The 22,756-nt window shown below is 30.5% G+C and overlaps 5 protein-coding genes across 6 annotated transcripts in view; 4 read left to right on the top strand and 1 right to left on the bottom strand.

Annotated features, from left to right (window-relative positions):
* Positions 1 to 478: 478 nt before the first annotated feature.
* On the top strand, positions 479 to 4,067 carry LOC100744092 (uncharacterized protein PF11_0213). The gene is made up of 2 exons (XM_003489553.4): positions 479 to 871; positions 1,552 to 4,067. The coding sequence occupies exons 1-2, from the start codon at positions 844 to 846 to the stop codon at positions 2,967 to 2,969; spliced, it is 1,446 nt and encodes a 481-aa protein (XP_003489601.1). The 5' UTR covers positions 479 to 843; the 3' UTR covers positions 2,970 to 4,067.
* Positions 4,068 to 10,694: 6,627 nt separating this feature from the next.
* On the top strand, positions 10,695 to 13,580 carry LOC100743860. Its single transcript, XM_003489551.4, has 4 exons — positions 10,695 to 11,220; positions 11,604 to 11,753; positions 13,015 to 13,149; positions 13,282 to 13,580. The coding sequence occupies exons 1-4, from the start codon at positions 11,076 to 11,078 to the stop codon at positions 13,356 to 13,358; spliced, it is 507 nt and encodes a 168-aa protein (XP_003489599.1). The 5' UTR covers positions 10,695 to 11,075; the 3' UTR covers positions 13,359 to 13,580.
* A 1,821-nt stretch (positions 13,581 to 15,401) lies between these two features.
* Positions 15,402 to 17,473, bottom strand: LOC100743745 (EEF1A lysine methyltransferase 2). 2 transcript variants are annotated; one of them, XM_012385725.3, is made up of 5 exons: positions 17,363 to 17,473; positions 17,151 to 17,219; positions 16,978 to 17,076; positions 16,084 to 16,499; positions 15,402 to 15,971 (listed from the first exon to the last, which is right to left on the bottom strand). In XM_012385725.3, exons 2-5 carry the CDS (start codon positions 17,204 to 17,206, stop codon positions 15,877 to 15,879), a joined length of 666 nt encoding a protein of 221 aa, XP_012241148.1. In that variant the 5' UTR covers positions 17,207 to 17,219; positions 17,363 to 17,473; the 3' UTR covers positions 15,402 to 15,876. The 2 variants fall into 2 exon arrangements, with proteins under 2 accessions (XP_012241148.1, XP_003489598.1); XM_003489550.4 differs by lacking the exon at positions 17,363 to 17,473 and having other exon boundaries at positions 17,151 to 17,292.
* Positions 16,900 to 21,446, top strand: LOC100743501 (ferrochelatase, mitochondrial). Its single transcript, XM_012385724.3, has 9 exons — positions 16,900 to 17,135; positions 17,431 to 17,565; positions 17,854 to 18,046; positions 18,128 to 18,349; positions 18,479 to 18,580; positions 19,854 to 20,019; positions 20,095 to 20,202; positions 20,925 to 21,089; positions 21,171 to 21,446. The coding sequence occupies exons 2-9, from the start codon at positions 17,532 to 17,534 to the stop codon at positions 21,366 to 21,368; spliced, it is 1,188 nt and encodes a 395-aa protein (XP_012241147.1). The 5' UTR covers positions 16,900 to 17,135; positions 17,431 to 17,531; the 3' UTR covers positions 21,369 to 21,446.
* Positions 17,007 to 22,756, top strand: part of LOC100743380 (leishmanolysin-like peptidase) — a 211,686-nt gene continuing 205,936 nt past the window's right edge. Inside the window, exons 1-2 of the mRNA XM_003489547.4 lie at positions 17,007 to 17,135; positions 22,239 to 22,549. Coding sequence (XP_003489595.1) covers positions 22,370 to 22,549 — 180 coding nt within the window. The 5' untranslated portion in view covers positions 17,007 to 17,135; positions 22,239 to 22,369. The remainder of the gene's footprint in view (positions 17,136 to 22,238; positions 22,550 to 22,756) is intronic.

Raw genomic sequence — 22,756 nt, 5'->3', positions numbered from 1 at the left:
ATTTACCAAACGAAAATCGTCTTGTATGAATTACGATTGTTTGACATTCTTTGAAACTGTTTACAAAATATCATTTTCGAAAATATTAAGGAAATCCCCTAACTATTTTTTTAATCAGAAGATCATTAGACAAAGATTAATTCGATACTACACACTTTTATTCGATATCTTTCTCGATAAAAATGAAAACAGACGTAAAAATGAAAATGTAAAGTGAAAACAAATCACTGAATATGACATACAAGTAATGTTTCCAATGTTGAAAACATTATCAATATTATGAAGTTATCAAAATACGTAGTATTAAAATTACAAATATTATTCTACGTACACAATATTTTCCTGGAACATACTTTACGTAATAAGCGAAGATGAATTTATTCCTACAGCGCAACGTCACGAAAATGTAATATCACATTCTGCGTCAAAATGATATGTTATATAACTTTAATTTGTTTCCTTTGTGCGTACATTAATAAAGAATCATTTTAGTTTCAAATCTAATAAAAAATGTCGTTGTTTTAGAATCGTGATTGAGAATATATAATTTAAGGAAATGCTTATTCGACAAAACAGTTAGCAAAACAATTAGCAAAACAAAAGCAGGTTTCTTTATTCACAACAAGCATAAAATTGTAGATGACCTATAGGAGATATGTCTTGACCTATGGACATCTTCCTCGTAGTATGAAACTTGTGGTAGGAGACTAAGTTTTATCGTTGATGCGACCTTTTATTTCTCTTTATGCTAAACTTTGCCAGGTCGAGGTTAATTTGTACTTTTGCGTTTACCATTTAATGTTCTTTCTTCCTCAATAGTTAGTTTATGGCAGATCGTTCATCATGAAGGAACAGTGGAGCATCAGTAATGGTAAGTTTATTCTCTTCATATTTATTGTTTTTATTGCGCGTGCACATGTAAATTTTACAATGCGTAATTAATTAATCTTCGCGTAGTTTTTTTAATTCTTCGTTTCATAATTTGCAAAAAAAATTTTTTTGGGAAATAGAAATATTTATGGAAAAATCACTTTGAACCATCCAGCAGTCTTTTTATATGATCATGGTTAACTGAAATTATAATTTATTGTGTGACACTCTAATAAATGAGAGAAATATTCCATTTCAACTTCTTATAAATGTTAATTTGAACTTGTACTTGCACTTAGTGTTATACATAAACATGTTGCATATTCCACATATAGTTATTATCCCAGGAAATAACTTCTCCTGTTTATAAGGAAAAACGCCAAAGTTCGAACATGTATTAGTGCATTCTTTCTAATTTCAGCATATCAATATACATTTTTAATGAATTGAATGTTAATAACGTGCATAGATATCGTCCAAAAATTGCGAATTTAAGCGTTAGTATATCAAAACTTTGTTAAGAGAGTGTGCAGAAGACAAGTGATTCTGAAAGTGATTTTACTCCACCAGTTATTATTTAATTATATTTGACTATTTAGAGATACTTTTATTCGTTGTCATCAATCTTTTTCAATGCAACACATAAACTACAACTTAATCTCTTTATTTCTTTTATCACAGACAAGCTTATAAGTGTGGAGGAGGGACATGGAAATTCAATTCCCGACAAGAAAGGTTTCACATATTTGAAATCCGTGAGCACACACCACATATGTGAAGAAATAATACAATGTGTGAAACTAATCCTGTACTTGGAACTGCTACTGTTTGTCGGATGGGCTTCTTACACAATATGGCAAAATTATCATATCGATTCGATGGAAGCCAAGGCTATAGACAACATTCGAGAAGCAGAATCAAAAAATTTATTCGACCAACAATCGACGTTTGACAAAAGTACTGTTGCACCCGAAGAATTACACACATCGGAAGATAAAGTAGCATTGATAAACACAATGGGACATGTAGAAGATTCGCATCACGATAAGAATCAGCCCATCAATGAAGAACATGACATTATACCGATAGCAAAACCCGATCGAGACTCTCCAACAGAAGACAGTGAATCGTCGTCTGTATTGAAAGTTGATAGTGCAAAAAATATTGAAATTAATGAATCAGATAAAGATACTACTGTACATAATTTTTCCGAAATACAAGATCACTTTATAACCGAAGAACCGAAACAAGTAGAAAATGGGAAAGAAGAAAATTCGGAATATTATGCGCTTCTTTCGTTACTACTGCAAAATGCCATGAAGACACAACCTATGAAAGATTATACCACTGATAGCAGCATCAACTTGCAAGATGCTTCAGTATTAAGTGGATCGATCTATACACCTATAGATGGGCTTGAAAATCTGGAAATTCAGGAAGATCACGAGGACGAAAATCAGGAAATTTGGGAGTACCTGGGAAATCAGGAAAATTGGTATCCGGAAAATATGGAAAGTCAAGTAAATCAATATCAGGAAAGCGGGGGAAACCTGGAAAATCTAGATACCCAGGGAAACTTGGAAAATCAGGAAAATTGGAAGAATGAAGAAAATGACGAGATTCAGGTAAGTGAGGTAAATCAGGATAACCAGGAATATCAGGAGGAGAATCAAGGAAATTTGGGTGTTCTGGAAAATCAAGAAAATCTGGAAAGTCAGGAAAATTTGGATGTTCTGGGAAATCAAGAAAATCAGCAAAGTGCTCCAGGAATTCAAGAAAGTCCGGAAATTCTGGAACACGTCGAAACACCGGTATTAATTATGGATGATGATTATTTCGAAAAAAATTGGAGAAAAGACATACTTTCTATGTTCCGGACATCAAAAGACCCATACTTCGCTGATAAATCTGATGACCATTTAAAAAGAATTAGTGATATGCTTCGAATAGATTATGAGGATGGACTGGACGATTTGGATTACAGATATGTACCTTATTTAAAACTGGACCCATCTTCAGGTTCAGAAAGAACGGATACTTGGACATTATCTGAGTATCCTTACGATAATTATAAGTCTGATCCGTACTTATTTTTGTAACGAAATATTGTACAGGGTATCCCATTAATTTTGTCCATTTGAAATATCTTCGTTATGAGGAATAGTATGCGAAAAAATTTCACATAACAATTGAAAAATAATCCTAATATGGTGGCAGCAACAATGTCTTTATATGGGGCAGGATAAAGGAGATGTCGAGATCAATTTTCATTTCTAAGATAGATATTAAAGTAAGTTTTATATTTAGAATTCGTGATCTTGTCGAATTTAAACTCAAAAGAATAAACATTTTCTCTATTAAAAATGAGAACTAATTTACTCATCCCCTCATGTTATGTTTTTGTTGGAACGACTACTACTTTTATCGGTAATATTTTCATTCATTATTTGAAATAAAGAAGATATTTTAGGTGGATAATGTTGACGGAGCATTCTGTATAGTACAAGAAAATTTCAACAAATAATCTCATCTAATAATTTCTTGTGATGGTTACAGAAGAAGCAACCCGTAGTTACGATTTCCATCGTAAAAGTATAGTAATAATTTGAAAATATGTGTTTCGTATTTCTTTGTATCACTTTATAATTAATCTTTTAATTTAAATAACTTATAGTAACTTATTGAATAAGTCAAAAGTGAAATTGTAAAAGAAAATGTTTTGTGAATCCTATTTGCTTATTTTACTTTAATCCATATTTGATTATTTCACATTCCGAGTCATCTTGTAGAGAATTAAAGTAATACTATTAGAATTTTAATACTAGTAGAATTTTACAAGTCGCAAGTTACAAGTTAATATGAACGAGCGATCCTAGTTGGATAAGAAAAGAAATGAAAGTTCACAAATTTCATGTTATCTGATTAATCTATTTGGCAAAAAAATTATAAAATTGTAAAAGAAAACTTTACAATCTACAGCTTGTAGCTTGTCAATTTATTAATATTGTTAATTGGTAAATTATAATTTTATTTATAAAGGAATTTGGAGAAGCAACTTTAATGGAAGGCATGCTTTAAGAAAATCGTATTATACTTTGTCAGACGCGCAATTGAAATTGCAATTGTGAAAAAGAAAATGTTTTGTGAATCTTAATCTTTATTTTATTTAAAATAAATCTTGTATGTGTTTATAATTACAAACATCATTCGTAAATGTTCAATACAAAATCATGGCATATTTTGAATTCCGCATATTTATTTTATTTAATCCATATTTCACAAACGTACCTGTTTATAATTACAAATATCATTCATAAAGGTTAACGCTATTTGACAAAATCATGTCGTAGAAAAATTAATGCATCATTCGCACAGCTGCGCATGGGCCTTGAACTTATTTATGCTAATATGTAACGATTTACACCAGAGTTAGTCTGATAACGTTTCCATACGTCGGCTAATAGGCAATTACAATTGGTCGGTCAGCGATTACGAACTGCTGAAGTAGGTCAGTCTAAACCATGTTTTTTGAAGGAGATCTCTATCAAAGAACGCACATAACCCTTATAACTTTTTATGATACGCTATAAATTGAATACCTATGCTTAAGAAATAAATATGCCACTCCTGTTTCGCCTTTATATTAATTCTAACTCGGGACAACGAATTTAACCGGATGATTTGTATTTTCTTATTCTTTATTCGACGATACTATGTTTTCTTTCGATGTTAACGTCGTCGTTCGAATACTAGATAATTCAGCAACTGAACTAGAGTGTAATTTGGTTTTGGGAAAAACTACAGAATCGTAGGAGAAGATTCTTACGTGTATAACAAGCTTTATATCAATTCTATGGTATAATTTTTCTCGTAAGTATATCGGTACACTTGCAAAGTGCACTTAATGAGTTCAATCGAAATTTATATAAACTGATTCAACCAGTGATTCTGTGAATTCTATGTACAAACTCAATTCCATTTTTAAATTTTTCACAATATCAGAAAAAAATTGATAAACTATATAATTATATAATTTCATGCTATAACATAAAATAAACCTGAAGATGCAACAAACATAAATTTTCTTCTTTTGAAGTCTGCAAGAAATTTAAACTTGTGTTTTTGAGTATGAAGAAATATAACCTAAATTTCTATTTTGCTACGTTTTCGTTCAATATTTAGTGGATTTTTCTTCATTTTCCATTACTTCTATTAATCTGTTAGATACGCTATCCGCTAACTTCTTTAAAGTTTCATTTGTAATATCCGCTCACGCGGATTTTATTCCTTTTTTGTAAGTTCAACCATATTTTCTATAAGTAGCTCCTCATGAACTCGTCAACTTTTCTTGCTAAAATTCGCTACAGATCCTTGGTCGGGTTCAGATCAGAACTCAATGTTGACCAGGATAATAATTTTATTCTGAAATCTAGAAATCACGTTTTTCGTAGTGACAGCTGTATAAATAGGAGCAATGTCTCGCTGAAAATTTGTTTTTTTATTTTTTAGTTTCAATTATAAAAGACAATAATATTTATTAATAATTTGCCATTCGCATGATATAACCAGACAGGATTAATGATTTCTTGGAAATATTGAAACAATAATGCAGAAAATATATCTGAATTTATAATTATTCACAGCACTGTAAAAGATATACTGTCATATCGTTGAAAATTCAACATTTCGCGAGATATTCAATTTCTTTTGAAACTATAGCGAGCACACAAACTAGAAATCTTTTTGGCATATTTCCTTCCCATTACATTTTCCATACTATTACCATTACCAATCTAACAAAGAATAAGAAAGAAAGATTGCAGTGATTGTTTGTCAAGCAACCAAGAATTTAGGGTTACGCGTGCTTTCATGATATCTGGCATATGTATTACAATACACAACACTTGCAAATTCTGATTCGTTAATGGCATTCTGCTATTTTTATAGGTTCTAAAGGTTAACATATTCTGTTTTAAGCGCGATATGCAACAACTGAGTAACACGAGTCTTAAGTTGAGCTTCAACCATTCAAATGTACCTATTTCTGAGTTAACTTTGAAATAATGAGTTTACTATGCTTTGCTTTCCGAAAGAGGGACAATCGTGAACAACGGTCGCCTTTCTCACGAGTTTTCGAATAATAATAAACCATTTACAATTCACAGCGTGTATTATTCATCATTTGTCTCCTCTTTGAATATTTACCAACATCTTTTCAATTTTTAAATGTCGTCCAAAAAGTTTCTTTCGTTTTATAAGGAAATAATGGATGCACACATTTTGCGTTTTATATTATTTTATAGAATTACGTATGATCCATTTTGTTCTATCAAAGTAAAGATCACAACATTCGACAGATTAGGTTTCATGTTTGTATAAAGATGCATCGTTGTAAAAGACAGGTCTGTAAAAGAAAGACACTTTTCGGACAACCTAACATAATCCTTTTCTTTCCTCTATTTGAATTCTTTCGCTTTTCACTGTACAAGGTAGAATAGAAAGAAACAACAGATTAGCTACTCTCCAATCCTACAATACTTTTTCCTTCTTCTATTTGAATTCTTTCGCCTTCCATTGTACAAGCTGGAATAGGAAGAAACAGATTAGCTGTTCTCAGTGACCTTCTTCTCAATCCTACAAGACAGGTGAACCTAGACATTAATGTTACTGGAATTCCAATGTACATATGCTCATTAAGAATGTACATAAATTATATAGAAATCAATTATCTTGTTCATGTCGGGGTAATTGTTACCCGTTCAATAAAACACGCAAACGAACCACGTGAATATTCACGATCCACTTCCGATACCTTCTTCTTTCGAAAATACGAGACAGGCCTGACTGTTACGAAATCTTCGTGATATGTCGACAGCATGCAGTAATTGATGCTCGAAGGTAATACAATATACGTAGCGTGCATGAACACACACTTCTGCAAATTTCAACCATAAGATAGTAGGAACAAAGTTATAAATTTCTCAACTTTCGTATACTTATTTTGGGCATGCATATTTGCCATGTTTAAAACAAACTATGTTACATTTAATCGTCAGCTACAGTTACTTTGTTACCGTTTACTTCCTTTATTTATAGAGGACAGCAGGAAACTCCTTGTACGCTTGCCAAGAGAAAATTGTTTAATTTGGTCAATACAAAATGTCGTAAGATCAAAAAAATGTAATGACTCGAAAACACAAAGAAATAACTTAGATTATAGTATTATTAACTTAGACAGAGATTGATAAGGTTAAGCAGGTGGGATTTACTATTATCCAATACCTAGATGAATAGATGAACAATTAGTGTTTGCATTGATTACAGATAAGAGCGAAATCTAATCCAACAACGCTTCTCTAACGTTTAATGATATAGTGTTTCAAAGTGTGCTACATTCTAATAGACTTAACTAGTCACCAAGAAGACGTACATTAAAGATAATTTTTTGGAAGTTCTCGTTGATCGTCCCTTTCCCATAAATGTACATAGTCTTCTCCGGAAAATGACCGAAGTCCTGAAGACTGCAAAAAGTCAGTGGCGATATCAACTTTTATGGCGGTTATATCACTAGAAGCAGGGCTGTAACAATGTTCATCAGAGTAGTGTTCGTTCACGCGTCGAAAAATCGGCCTCTATTGCATGAACTGCTTGTCTCGAAAACAAAAAATTAAAACATTGCGCTATCCACCTTGTGGATTATCCACCTCGACGGCTTCAAATAACAACGAAGGGGAAACGACAACTTTCAAGACATCCGGAAGGTTGTGACTCAGTATTCTTGAAAAAATTTTCACAAAGAGACGCGCCACAATTATGCGACGCATTAATTGGCCGCGTAAATCGTTGTATCGCCACTAGAGGAATGTCCCTCGAATAAAATAAAACATTTTCCTCAAAACAATGCCTCTGCTTTGCTACCCTTAAAAAGATCAGTTACTTTTGGAATATCCAGTTCTCCGTTATCCTAGCATCTGTGGCACGAGCTTGCAAGGATAACAGGATTATCGATAAAGCCACTAGCAGAGGACTCAGAACGACAGAACGAAAGTTACGGTTCCTTCACGCCAAATAAAGTACCAGAACCTGACATTTATGTATTAAATACCGATAGCCGTCGCAAGTTCGTGAAAGGGTGTGTGAGTAATTCGTGGGTATCGCGAGGATGGAAAGAAATTCTGCAGAAAATATACGGGTCCGATCGGTGGTTGTTCTTGACAAACTCCAGTAGGAGTAAGTAAAATTAAGTAAGCGTATTGACCGAAAGTGGTCACATATACAAACAAAACAATGTAGCAACGCATGACGATGAGCGATAGTGAAGAGTACACGCTTTGAGCCTGTACCGTTCATGGAAAATTCTTTCCATCACTATATTATACTTGACAATCTAGCACCACCATCTTGCCAACTTCTAATTGTTAGTTATCAAAGTGGGCGGGGATGTTAAGTATGTTAGGAGGACTACCAAGTCGAAGTTGTCGTGATTCGCTAGTTGTGTTACCGCCTATTCCTTGTAACTTATTATAAATCAATATAATACCCACACTGCCGACCGTACATTATGAAACGTTTGCCAACTGTAATTATAAAGATTAATAAAATAATGTAATAATACAATTTAGGTTTCCTTATAACACGTGCGGTTAGTAAATGTCAATTTCAGTTTCTAGTTACAAAACCCATTTATGTCTAGCCTAGGTGTACTAATAAGTGTTCAGTGAATTAACGTTAGTGTACAGTAGAACTCCACTTATCGAACAAACAACGATGTCCGATAAAGCAATTATAATTGTTATACCGCGAATTTTTATGCGTTTATAAATTAAGTATGTAGAATGTGTATATGATTTTGTTGAATACAATGGGTGTTTTAAGTCGAGGTCCTCGAATTTTGATGTCTCATTTTCTTTTATTAATAAGAAAAAGATTTTTAATGGTTAAGAAGTATTTTAACATATATGTAGTCAAATGAAAAATCACGTATGTCAGTAACGGTTCTTTCGTATTTTCCTCAATCTTAAGAAATTTGTTAACAATACGAAAGCATGATAACAATGTTAATACAGTAAAAATCAATCAATTCGTTAATACTGTTATGTACGACAATGTATGTAACAACAGTGTATTCATAATGTATACACAGATATTAACGCGAGCCACTGCAAGAATATGTAGGCAGCTGATATTTCCCAGAACACCTATTTCCAGGATAATAACCGATTCGCCGCGAAGTGATCCTGGATCAGTTAAATGGGCGTTCCACATTTCATTTCATCGATTACGGTATTTTTGACATTTTCATCCTTAAAATTATAGTTAAAATTCATAAACATTTGTTTAAAATAAATCTTGAAATATATGGCAATCTTTTAGAATTATTTAAATATAGTTGAACTATATATACCTTCAAAAGTGAAGTTTTTATCCAGAAAATCAGTTGGAATGAAATTAACATTTTTAAATGAGATACTAAGCTTTAAATGAGGTTTGATTTTCTAATGGATAGGGGAGTTGTATGACCGTTAAGGTTTCGTGACTGTGTAAAACGAAACACGACTTTTCGTGTACTACTTCCTTCGAAACAGTGATAAACTTTGTGATTTTTTTCACATTTATCATATACGACCCTATCAAATTAACCTTTGCTACATCTAAGGAAACTTGTCAAACGTCGATAAAACTGTCAAAAGTTGGATTATTGTAATTATTAATTGTATTCTCTGAAAGAAACGTTAACAATCGTTATGTGATTTTACAGAACGATTTTGTATACTACTTTTATTCTGCTTTCTTCAGACCCTGTCTAGCTGTAAATTTGAGCTCGTGTAGTATATCTCATGAGTCTTAAAGTGTGCAGTTTTCCACGTGTTGAGTTCGACGAAAATTTTTATTATCCTTTGTTAAACCTACTCATAAAAATAGGCGTTTGCAGAAACTATAATAAAATTCCTGGAAAATTTAACAGTTCATGGATGAAAAAACATGGTACAAACAAAATTGAAATTCTGATATCCCGCTAAAATATGACAATACTAGGCTCTTCGGTAATCGCTTTAAACACAAGTGATTATGATAATACTATATTAATACCATAAACCATTACAAACCACATATACATATAACGATGTTCCACATAATGAATAATAATTAGAACAAAATATTTGATATTTTAATCACATGACAATATTTGTTGCAATTTTTAACTACATACTTATTAACTAACATTCTAACTTTCAATAGCTCGAAACACGTAGCGAAAATATTTATAAAATATCATTGCATATAACGATGTAAAATCTATTTAATGTATCTAGAATTAATTAAATAACGTTTCGATTATATGACGATATTCTCTGTAATTTTTTTTTTTACATATATCTATTACATATTATTGCAACTTTAACAACCCGAAATATGTAGCAAATATGCAGTTTCAAAAATCCATCGATAATTTTTTAAATAGTTAGATATTATTCTAATCCAAAATAAACAGCCCAAAATACGTAGGAAAATATTCAGAAATATGCAGTTTCGAAAATCTATCTATTCAACGTAATAAACAGATGTTTGGCGAAAGCGTGAAAGTACGATATATCGTGACGAAGTTAAAGTTGAGATGCTTTATTCTAGCACGGAACCGTTCTATTTCTCCTGGCCACAACTCCTGCCACGATCGAAACTTAAGGGAGCGAAAGCATACTCCGATTCTTCAACGATGTGGTAGGCCAACCACGTTTTGGTGTAGAGTACTTTCTACTTCGGTGGTGGCAGCACATGGGGTACAGGGTGGGGATGCTTCAAAGGCTTAAAAGGCCTTCCAACGTCCTTGTAACACGCAGTTCTCGAATAGAACGTAATCGTATTCCGTTCAAATAAAAATCAACCTGAAAGCAACAGCGAGCAAATTTTTCTTCCACCTTCTCTTGCAAATTTAAGCGTTATTACTTGTAATGATACTACGATAGTCATTTAGATATCAGTGTACATCGAAGCAATTTGCAAAGTTTGTGCGGACGTTAACTTCGTTGCAACAAAAGACGGTCAGGGTTGATATCTTGGTGAACAGCAGCGAGTGATTTCTGTCTTGCAATCGAAACTTTGTAACTTCGAAAGTTAGTGACTAGTGAACAAGCTGAGTGTTGAATAGACATTTTGGCGGGTTTTAAGTACATACATCGAAGCTGCAACAAGTAAACCCGGCGAAAATGAAGAAGACGAAAAATCTTCAATTACTTGCGACGTTTCTTCTACTGGTGTTTTTCGTATCACCATCGTCTACTTGGGCTCTTACGACATTCGGCAAACCCAGCCCAACGCAGAACCAAAATTCTCCACCACCGCCTACACCAGGTTAATCAAAGAGACTTATCAACTTAAGGAACAATCTGTCAATTCTCTCAATTATATTAAAATGTGCGATTTTTGTCAGACATTTGAAAGGAAAGCTTTTCAGATATTCAAATTCTTGCGACTTATTGGTCTTGATGATGCCGCTTGCTAATTGTAGCAATGCACTTTCGTATGATTATAAAGTATTACTTTACAGCACTGTTATCCAAAAGAATGTATATACCGCCGTATTTCATATTATTTGTATTAAACAAATAGAAACTATAAAAAAGAATGTTATCATTCTTGGACAGATGTATAATTTCTAGACAAATATAAATAAAATAGCAAAATTTAGAAAGTTAGAAAACGCTTTCACGCATAAGGATTGGTTGTAATTTCAGTCGGGAAAGCTCGAGAATGTAAATTGGAGTCTGATTGCGCTGGAATCCAAAATACAACATGTATGTCGGATCATCGTGACGGAAGAACACGTTGTCTTTGTGGAGACTATTCCGCTCCTCTTAATGGCGCGTGTACCAATAAATTCAAAGGTAATTTATTCTTCCTAAACATTTTTAGAAACTTTTTTATTTTTGAACTTTTTTATTTGTAACGATCCACGGAGTTTATAATTATTATGGTTTAATTGTTATATACATATGTGATCGTTATTATAATTCTTATTTAATTTATATAATTATACACTTGAGAATTTAAGATCGTGCATAGGAGATTATGTTATATTTATTTTAAATAAATCTTGGATTCAATTAAAAAAGAAAGATACATATTGAATTTCTTCGTACACAAGGTACTACTGTCATTTGCATATACTCACGTGCTCTCTTGCAATATGCGAACATATGATGGTGTTGGTACCAGCACCGAGGTTATCTATGCAAATTGAAAAGCTTTACGAATATCATTGCAGCTTGCTATACCCCAACGCCAATTTACTTGTTTTCTAATATACTCTTGCTATTTCATGATGCAAACATAAAAGTCGATATATCACGTAATTCGAAAATTAGTTGAATATTGCTAGTAAAGGTATTACGTATTACATTTTCGAATTGCAAAGAAATTAAATTTGTAGTGAATTACTTCGTATTAGGATTTAAATTAAATATTTAGAATGAGAGTTTTTAGATTTATATTAGTAATTATTATTGTAGATGCATAATTTAGTAGATATCAGAGAAGAAAATTTTGTTACGTTGATTACAGGATTATTGTAAATAAAATGGTTGAAAGTTACGCGTCTGTATGAATTCAAAATGCATCTTTTACGACGATTAAGAACATTTGGTTCTGCTCTAAGAACAGATATAAATATATAGATATTGATTGTAGCAAGAGCAAAAGATTTTAACAAAATGATAATACTCCATTAAGATATGCAGTGTACGAATACTATAGAAATTCTAAATTAAATCTGCCAAACTTTGAAATGAAATTGTCATCACGCGTAAGATTTCGCATATAATGTAATATACATATATTTTAAGTATTCATATCCAACATTTTTTATCCAAACGCTTATTACAAGTTCTATAATCTCTTTCTTAAAAGAGAATATTTGATAAATATTCATTTGAAAATTATTTCACTTGAATTTGAATTAGTCAGTATCCATATTCCAGTGAGATACCTATTTATTATTAACTTAAATCTATTTATACAATATAATTACAAATATAATACTTTAAATGCTCTTACAGTTATCTAACCAAATAAACGTAAATGTAAAAATTTAATTCACTTCTATATCTAATTAACAACACGCCTGATCAATGTATATTTCTATTGTAGCGTTACATACTTCATGTAATGATGATTCTGAATGCATCGAGGGTGCACATTGCGTACAACGGAACAATACCATGTCCGGAAAACGTTGCTATTGCCAAGAAGGATATAACGAAGAGGGTGTATTATTTTGCAATGGTATGTCATCACGTTCTTGGTTTCTTAACCTGTTAATCGAGTCATCTCTTAAGCAAAAATTTCTATAATCGCAAAATTACGAATCACATGTAACTTGAAAAAGTTTCTAACTGCAATGAATTTTTTTCACAGGTAGCTCATCCGTCCTCATATTTCACACAACACTTCTGTTACTTACATTGAGTATTATGAAACAAAACTTCTGTTAATTTGAATATTGCAAGACGAACCGTATAAATTCTTCAAAATTTTAAACCTGCTAAAACATTGCTGAAACTCTAAACTATGAATCAACCAAAAATACCATATTGTGTAGAGTTGGAAAATAGTCTTAAGTTTACCACGATTATAGTACAAATTTTAAATGTGTTTCATAACTACTATTGGGTTTAATAACTGTACTTGGAAAGTAATAAATTACTTATACGCGACATAACTTTAAAAAATATATTATATTTTCATTGCAAGTAATTGTGTTTAAAAATATATCTTTCACATATTTAAAATAAATAATACTTACGTATATTTAAAATATTTTATTGTATTTTTGGATAATTCATTTTATGAAAAAAATATGTGCAATATCAATAGGTACAAAACATAATATATTCTAATTATTAATTGTCCTATAACCTTCGTTATGATTATGGTATGTTTCAGTTGTCACTACATTTTCTAATTAATAGTAATGCAATTTAGTAACATATGTATAATCATAATTCAAAATAGTTAATTTTTTAAAATATACGTATTTCATATTTAATGTTGACAATCTCTCATAGATTTGTTTTGTACTATTAAGAATTAAATTTTATTCCATAGTGCAAACGTCTATTATACGGTATATTAAGATACTTAAAGATAATTAAAATATTTCAATAACATATCGTTATTTAAGTATGAATATGTAATGAATCTTTCACTTAAGAGCAATTTTTTCGTAAAACTTTGTAGTAGAATTTTGTAAAATGTTTTACCTACATTTTATCGTAATTTCAATCTCTGTATTGTATGTCTATGATTATTGATTCTTATCTTTTAAATATTTATACGTATTATTAATACTTGGAACTTTGCAATAAAAATTATATTAGTGCAGAATATTAGGTAATTCACGGGACATATTAGAATCAACGACTTAGATATAAGCAAAGAGTTTTAATTCATGATCGAAACACTTTGTTCTGCAATTTGTTGTCTAGTTGTATTTAGTTGCATGTACATGTAAAGTTTATAATTTTCTTAGAGTATAGAACATTAACATATATGTACCATAGTTATGTTTAACTTCGTTTGAATATTTTATAATGTGCTTATGATACTGATTATATTAATTAAACTGCGAAGTCAGTTCTTCTTTTGAAAATTATCGAAAGTAATAATAGAATTTGTTCGTTTCATGTAAAGTTTGTCAATTCATTTCTAGACTAATCTAAGTTGATCTACACTAGTTTAGAGAATACAAAAATTTGACTTTTTATATTATATATATAATATCGTGTTATATGATAAAATATAATTTCATTCAAATATCATTTGCGAAATTATGATCTACTCCTTTTGTATCAAAGATTCAGTAGCGCTACGTAATTCTAACTATAAATATACAAGATGTCTCAAGACAGATTATATGATCAAGTAGGAAGATATTATATCGTATATGCGAAAGACGGAGAAGAGAATAATGCTTTTTTATTTCACGTGTAGTCGAGAAAATTGAGTTTCAAAATTCATGAAGTATATATACGTGCACTCGGTGTGGCTATTGATCACTTCTATTTCAAATCCAATTTTCTCAAATATGTGACTTTAAACAAAGAAAGTAAAGTAAAAAAGTTAAGTAAAATCATATTACTTGTGAGGTCGGTAATTAGCTATATCTATTCGACGAATTTTCGAATTTAATTTTCACGAAAACAGTGTCTCAAGTTAAAAAATTTGTTTTTTCTTCATCTTGGTTCCTAGCTGATTATATCACCCGCACTAGGACACTTTATGTTTATTAATTTTTATTTTTGAACAACATTTCTTTAAAATTTCAATTCTGTAAAAAGTTCAGTTATTAAAATTTAACGTGCCTAATGAAATTTTATATGATATAACAACTTCATTCTATATATTATAAAAAAAGTTGTCGTAACTTAAGATATTACTATCACACAATTTTATTAAATAGAATATAGTAAGTACTATTACAGATCGTTCAATTTAGTATCTATATAAGTAAAAAAATAATGCCTTTTCGTTCACGATTTATTCGTAGTTACAGCTAGCAAATTTTAAATCGATAATCCCAATGTAGCAGTTAGACGTACGTAAATACATATAATATGAAGTTTTAACATGCCAATAATGCCTCAAGTACCAATGACTGTATGAAACAAACTATGTAATAACTATACAACTAAATAATATGTATACTAATAATTTACGTTAATGCGAATTTATCAGAACACAAATGGACAGTAATATTTATTTCGATTATGATGCATAGCATTTTATAACGTTTGTAAATTGATAATAGCATAATAACGAACTGTACTATTCGTCTCCACTATTTTAATATGTTATTAGCACGAATATATTATGCACTAATAAATTTTGTCTGTATTCTGAACATATGTATCACCGTACTTCTTAATAACATATTAATTGTAGATTATACGAGTCAATTATAAAAAGTAAATAAATGGAATACTTCATATATTTTGTTAATCGACCTTTTTATTATTTCTTTTGGAGAACTAATTGTGTTACAATGTTTCCAGTTTGTCCACCAAATACAAATGTGTCAGCAGGAAGCACATGTAAGATGTCAAAATCTAAAATATTGTAAATTATATTAATGTTATTAATATTGTCATATATGTTATCATAAAGATTAATTCGTTATTAATGAATGTAATTGTTGCTTCAAATAGTAATATAACTTACAATTTTGAAAATGTTTCTCTATTTCTTCTTTAGTCCAATTACATGAAGTTAAAACTAAGTAACCAGAAGATAACAGAATTTTGTATATATTTTCTATATACTTTTGCCGTTTTGACGAAGGATCTTCTGGATGTAAGCTGATGGCATCGTAAGTTCCTTTATCGTGTACTAATTTAAAGTCAATCGGTAAATTAAAATTTTCTGAATCGAGTATGTCGCAAACTTTTAATTCGACGTGTGATATATTATTTTCCTTCAGTACTTCACGAGCTAAGTCCACTGCCTTTTCCGAATAATCTATACCTAGCAATTTTTCAAAACCTTGTTTTGTAAGTTCCACTAATGTCATTCCGTTTCCACATCCTATATCGACTATTTTGTCATCTTTGTTAAGTTTTAATTGCGTATTGATCCAACTGAAATATTAGACAGAATATTAATAAGGAATACATTTAAAAACATATATAATATAAAAAGAAGATATATAAAAATAAGATAATATCTAAAATATTTAATGCTAAATGATTATACCAGAGCTCCGATCATATAATAAGCAATAATATGTACATATGAATAAAATTATAGGAGCTGCTACTATTATATAATTATTATACATATGTATAATTATCATCATAATTATTCTAATTATAAGCTCAATCGTATAAAAACAAGTAGAAATTATCTTATTTGAATTTGAATAAGAGATTTAAAGATTTTATCTTCTCATGATACATATTTTAGTAGCTATAACTTACGAAAGATAGCAGCACTAGTCTCACGAGTAAAATACTGTACTGTTTACGTGAAAAGTGCTTCTATTATATACGTGTACTTGTATACATATACTTTCCGCGTTGTTACATGAAATTTTCGTGTCTTATTCGAATAACTTACCGTATGACTTTTAGTGTATTATTTCTACCAAACCATATTTCACCTACATCTCCGTGTTCTTTAAAATTATCAAGTTCTTCTGAATAAATCCTCTCCCAACTGAAACATAATTGTGACATAAAGTAATGCTTATCGAGTGTTTCACATTTACGAATACGGTATGTATTACTTACTAATCACGTGTGCCTAAATCCGATGGTCCGAGTTCTTCAATGTTTTTATCTGTCATGATTTTATTTTGACTGTACGAAGATTATGATTAAATCGTAATATTATGTATTAAATGTATTAATCCTAGTTATCTTTTGTATTTTCATTAAATCAGTGATTTATAACAAAAGAGCGTGTCTAAAATTTAATTTGACGTGAACATATAATTACTTACGTTATGCGGAATTCTACTAGGCGAACATAACCTCACTCCTAAGCCTAACCTATATTTTAATGATACAGTGAATAAGACATACCACATAAGCGTGATTGTGCAAGAATCACAATATTTGCAAGTATTTGACAGATAAAATTGTCTTTTCGAAAGTGTTAATTTGTTAAAGATGGTTAGTAAATTAATGAACGTACTTCAAATTGGTAAGTAAAATATATATTATATACATTTTATATTTGTATATAGGTATTTTAGATTTTTTATTATGTAGTTAAAGTAGTTTACACATACGTATGCAAACCATTAGATAGTAAAAATATACAAATTATATATTGTAATAAAATAAGAATATGAAAATTAAGTCTAGTATTATTTCATGTATTAAATATTTTGATGTTAAAACCAGAGTATGTTCTTATATATAATTTTTGTACTGTTAATTTTTGCTTTAGTATTTACTTTTTTAAATATATTCTTATGTCGGTATTCAGGGAAACAATGTGCAAAATCTTCCATTTTGCCTTGGCGTCACTTTTCTACAACAAATTTAAAACAAAATAATGTTAAACCAAAAACTGGTATCTTAATGTTAAATATGGGTGGTCCCAGTGGGGTCGATGAGGTGCATGAGTACTTATTACGTATAATGACCGATCGTGATATGATTCAACTGCCATTCCAAAGGTTTAGTTTGGTGAATTTTGATAATTTATAGCAACCAAATCAATGTTAAGTTAAGATTCCATGTAACAATATGTATTACAGCCAAATAGGTCCTTGGATGGCAATATACCGTACTCCCAAGGTACAGGAAAAATATTCACAAATTGGTGGCAAATCTCCCATTTTAGAATGGACAAACACACAGGGTAAACTTTTGTGTGAGAAATTGGATAATATTTCACCAGAAACTGCACCTCATAAACATTATATTGCATTTCGTTATGCTAATCCCCTTACTGAAGATACATTGCAAAAGATAGAAGAGTAAGAATGCTAAATATAGATATAGAAAGATAGAATATATCATCAACTGAAGATAAATACTGAATAAAGTTAATAAAATGTAACAAATAATTTTCTTTTAAGCAATATATATATACATTTTCATTTTAGAGATGGAGTTGAACATACAGTTGTCTTTTCTCAATATCCTCAATATTCTTGTGCCACAAGTGGATCGAGTTTTATTGAAATATATAAATATTATTTGAACAGGTAGTTACTTATGATTTCTTTTTGCAATATGATTACAATAAAAGAATTAAAAGTTGTTAGTGTATTATATACATTTTAAAGTAGATGTGAAGATGTTAAAATCTATTACCACTGCACTAAAGTGCTAGCATGTTTTAAGATATGTATTTTATAAATATAATCATACATGATATAAAAATACATATGATATAAAAATTGTAATTATTTATTATTCTACAAATTGTTTTGAATTTGAAATTACATAATACTTAGTTTAATATGATTAATCATCTTTTTTCACTAATATTTTATAAAGAAAAAAAAATATTCAGGCAGCTCATACATTTTCATTTTCTTCAGATGTCACACGCATATATTTTTCCGTGTCATATTTAATTTGCTTAAGTCATGCTATAGTTGATTTTTTTAAATATTTTCTTTAGCTAGTATGAAAGGTATAATTAATCTCTTTGACTGCCCGATAAACAATTGACTAGTCTTTTAAATCTCCGTATTTACGACACGAAACTTTCGTCGAGAGTAGAGAAAACTTAACTTACTTATAAGTAGAGATTGGACAATACGATATACATAGATGTGTAATCAAGCATGCAACGAATATTTTTTTATGCAAAATCTTTTCTTAGCATGTCGAAAATTATTGTATATAATTTTTTAAAGATGAAGCAAACCTTTAAACATGTATATTATTTATGTTATTCGTGTTTATATGATTCATTACTAAACATAGATAATTCGACTTTTATAAAGATCCTTTATTCGACTTTTATTTGATAAAGATATTTGATAAAGATAAAATTATTATAGCGTGCACATACTGTAAGCATTCTAAGCTATCTATATTTCTAATAAAAGAACAAATAACTTGCAAAAAATGTGCTAATAAATTTACATATATATATACACATGTTTATAAATAAAATCTAATAAGTATATTTAATCACAGAGATTGATCATAATATCTTATCGTTTCACGTCATTTCATTTTTTTTTCGTGATATATAAAAAATTGTATATTCTGTAATATGCATTTATGTACATAATAAATATTTTAATTAATGAAAACATAAAAGCACAAAGAATTAACTTTAGACCTTAAAACGAAAAATTTATTAGAATATAGAATGTGCTGCCATTTTAGTGCGCATTTTGCTTTATATTCATAACTAATCCTTCTGAAGTATATTTATCGAAACATAATGATAAGATAAATTAATATCTCGATACAGTGCAAAAATGTATTAGACAGTACTCAGAGATTCATAATTTACAGAAAATTACCTTCTAACATGAAGTGGAGCGTAATAGATCGATGGGCAACGCATCCATTGTTCATAGAGACAATTACAGAAAGAATTAAAGAGGAATTAGCTCAGTTCCCTAAGGATATAAGGGACGATGTCATAATTTTATTTTCGGCTCATTCGCTACCAATGAAGGTTACTTTTCAGTATTAAGAGCAAATTGATGTGAATTACAGTTACTTGAACATTGCGTTTTGCACTGTATTTTAGGCCGTATCTAGGGGCGATACTTATGCATCTGAGGTAGCAGGTACAGTTGCCGTAGTAATGGAAAAATTACAATATTGTAACCCATACAAATTGGTATGGCAGTCAAAGGTATAGACATTGTCTTCGTGTTAGTAATCAATTTTACTTATTTTTAATTATACTGAAGCAATATTTCCTTATTTGAGGAGGATAAATTTATGAATACAGTTTTTCTATAAGATTTTAAAGGTAACTTCATTGTTAAATTATTTACTAATAATTAATAGCTAGCACTTGATTGTACAAGACAAGAAACCGAAAATTGGCGTTAATATTTAATATTAAAATTAATATTTTCGTTATGTTTAATCCTACTAAAAAGCATTCAATACGAAAATTATATATATAAAAAACACACGGTGATATTTGTTTTATTCTGAATGTGATACTTTCCAAGTTTTCGAAATTATTCACGTTTTGTTAAATGGAATGTTATATGCAACGTATTGACATATTCTTTTTAAAAGAATGAATTCTGTCACACCAAATATATCATGCATAGTGAAACTGCTAGGAGTAAAATTACAAAGTTTTTGACATTTACTGGTTCATTAAAATTCACGGATTCTTTGATATGCTAAATGAGATACCGTTGCTATATCCTCTTCTACGGAAAAGTCTATTTCTTTTTAAATGAAATTGTATCTCGATTATTGCACCTCGTTATAGTTCACTTGAAAATAAACAACATTTGCCACATTTTTCTTTCCATCGAATAGTTAAAACCATACAACGAAATACATTAAAATTTATGCTAATTTATATTCTGATTTATTACTGTGTATATTTAGGTTGGACCTATACCTTGGTTGGAGCCTTTTACCGATGACGCAATAAGAGCGTATGTAAAGCAAGGCAAAAAGCATTTCATGATAGTTCCAATAGCATTTGTTAACGAACATATTGAAACTCTTCATGAATTGGACATTGAGTATTGCAAAGAATTAGCTGAGGAAGTAAGTGTTGCATATCACTTTTAATTCAGAAAAAGAGAATCTAACTACGGAGAAGCATTTTTTACCTTCTTTTGTATTTAGCTTGGCATTGAAAAAATACGGAGAACTGCTGCACCTAATGATCATCCTACGTTTATAGCAGCTTTGGCAGATATCGTTGCTTCTCACCTTAAATCGAATAAGCCAGTGAGTCCCATGTTTTTAACACGTTGCCCCCATTGCGTTAGTATGAATTGTGTAAAAAGCAAGAATTGGTATGCGGAAATATGCAAAAATTAAAAGGGCAAAATGTTTCATTTATCGTACATGTCATATATCGTGTATATGTAAAAACTAAATATATAATTTATACAATTTGTTACTATCTCTCATAGTAATATTAGTGTAAGTGAGATTAAGGTTAAATATTTAATAATTACAATTTAGAAATTGTACAAAGTACAGGTTATCTTTGTAACATAATGTGTTGAATAAAATATTGATATTTCTTTCCAAATATTTTTGCTTTCTTTTTACCTTAACTCTAGTACATATTATATAGTACTCTGTACATATTACCTCCTTTAGTATGTTTTTAAAAACATAAGTCATATCATAAATGCATTAGGTATTCTTAAATATTCATCTATTACAGAATAAATATTACTTGAATGTAACATAAATTATATCTCGAACTTAGGAACAAATCTATTTTTCGAATATTTATAAAAAATACTTTTATACCTTAGCTTTTGCATAAATGACATTATAATACTCTCAATTTTTTAAATTTAAATTTTGGGAAAAGAATATTTTCATACAATGTTCTCATATTTCCCAAAAACATCTTACTTCCATTAAATAATTGTGTGGGTATCAGCCAAATTGTGATGTGAAACAAAATGAATTTCTCTCACACAAAAATTATAGATTATCAGTACGTAAAGATAAAATGACTAACAAGACTCTTGTAAAAAAAAAAATGTTATTAGAAATTAGAAAACTTAATAAAACGATAATAAAATTATTTTCCTGTCAAAACTACTAGACAAAGAAAAATGATTTCTTATAGAAACATCGAGAAAGATTACTCGATAAGCTGTTAAAAAGGAGTATAATACAAGGTAGTTTCACAGCATTTATGACAGTAACCCTTCGATTTCTTTGCAGGTTACTCCCGAGGGAGTTATCGCGGCGACAGCAGAGAGCGTCTGCCGCGCTCTAGGTATCGAACGCGAGTGGCGCGGCGCTGGGTGCCGCGACGCTTATATAAATGCGCGGCGTCGGCAGGCGCGTTCAGTATGTGTCATGCTTTGCGAGCGCGAGCGTCGTCTGTGATGGCGGCTCGAGTGCGGTTGAAGATGCAATGCGGCACCGTCGTATTGCTCCTCGTTGTCATCATCGTGGTGTGTGGTATGGATCTTGTGTGTGGAATGTTCGAGCATCGTCACTGCAGTCACCAGCATCCCCGGGCGCACGAGGTAAGCTATTACAAAAAGGACCTCGACCCTCCTCTTTTCTCTTTTACACACTCTTACTCTCTTTTCACCTTTGTTGTCTGCCTGCCTGTTCGCTTGGTAGACGCACACCAACCAACCTAACCAACTGGACTGCTAATGCTCGTTCTGCCAGTGCCACTTCCCTTTTATCGCTTTTCCTCATCGTTCATTCTCTTCTTACCTTTCTTT

This window comes from Bombus impatiens, unplaced genomic scaffold (genome assembly GCF_000188095.3).
Source record: "Bombus impatiens unplaced genomic scaffold, BIMP_2.2 scf_0344, whole genome shotgun sequence".
NCBI lineage: Eukaryota > Metazoa > Arthropoda > Insecta > Hymenoptera > Apidae > Bombus > Bombus impatiens.
The sequence above is the reverse complement of the archived record's forward strand: the minus strand, read 5'-3'. Positions and strand labels throughout refer to the sequence as shown.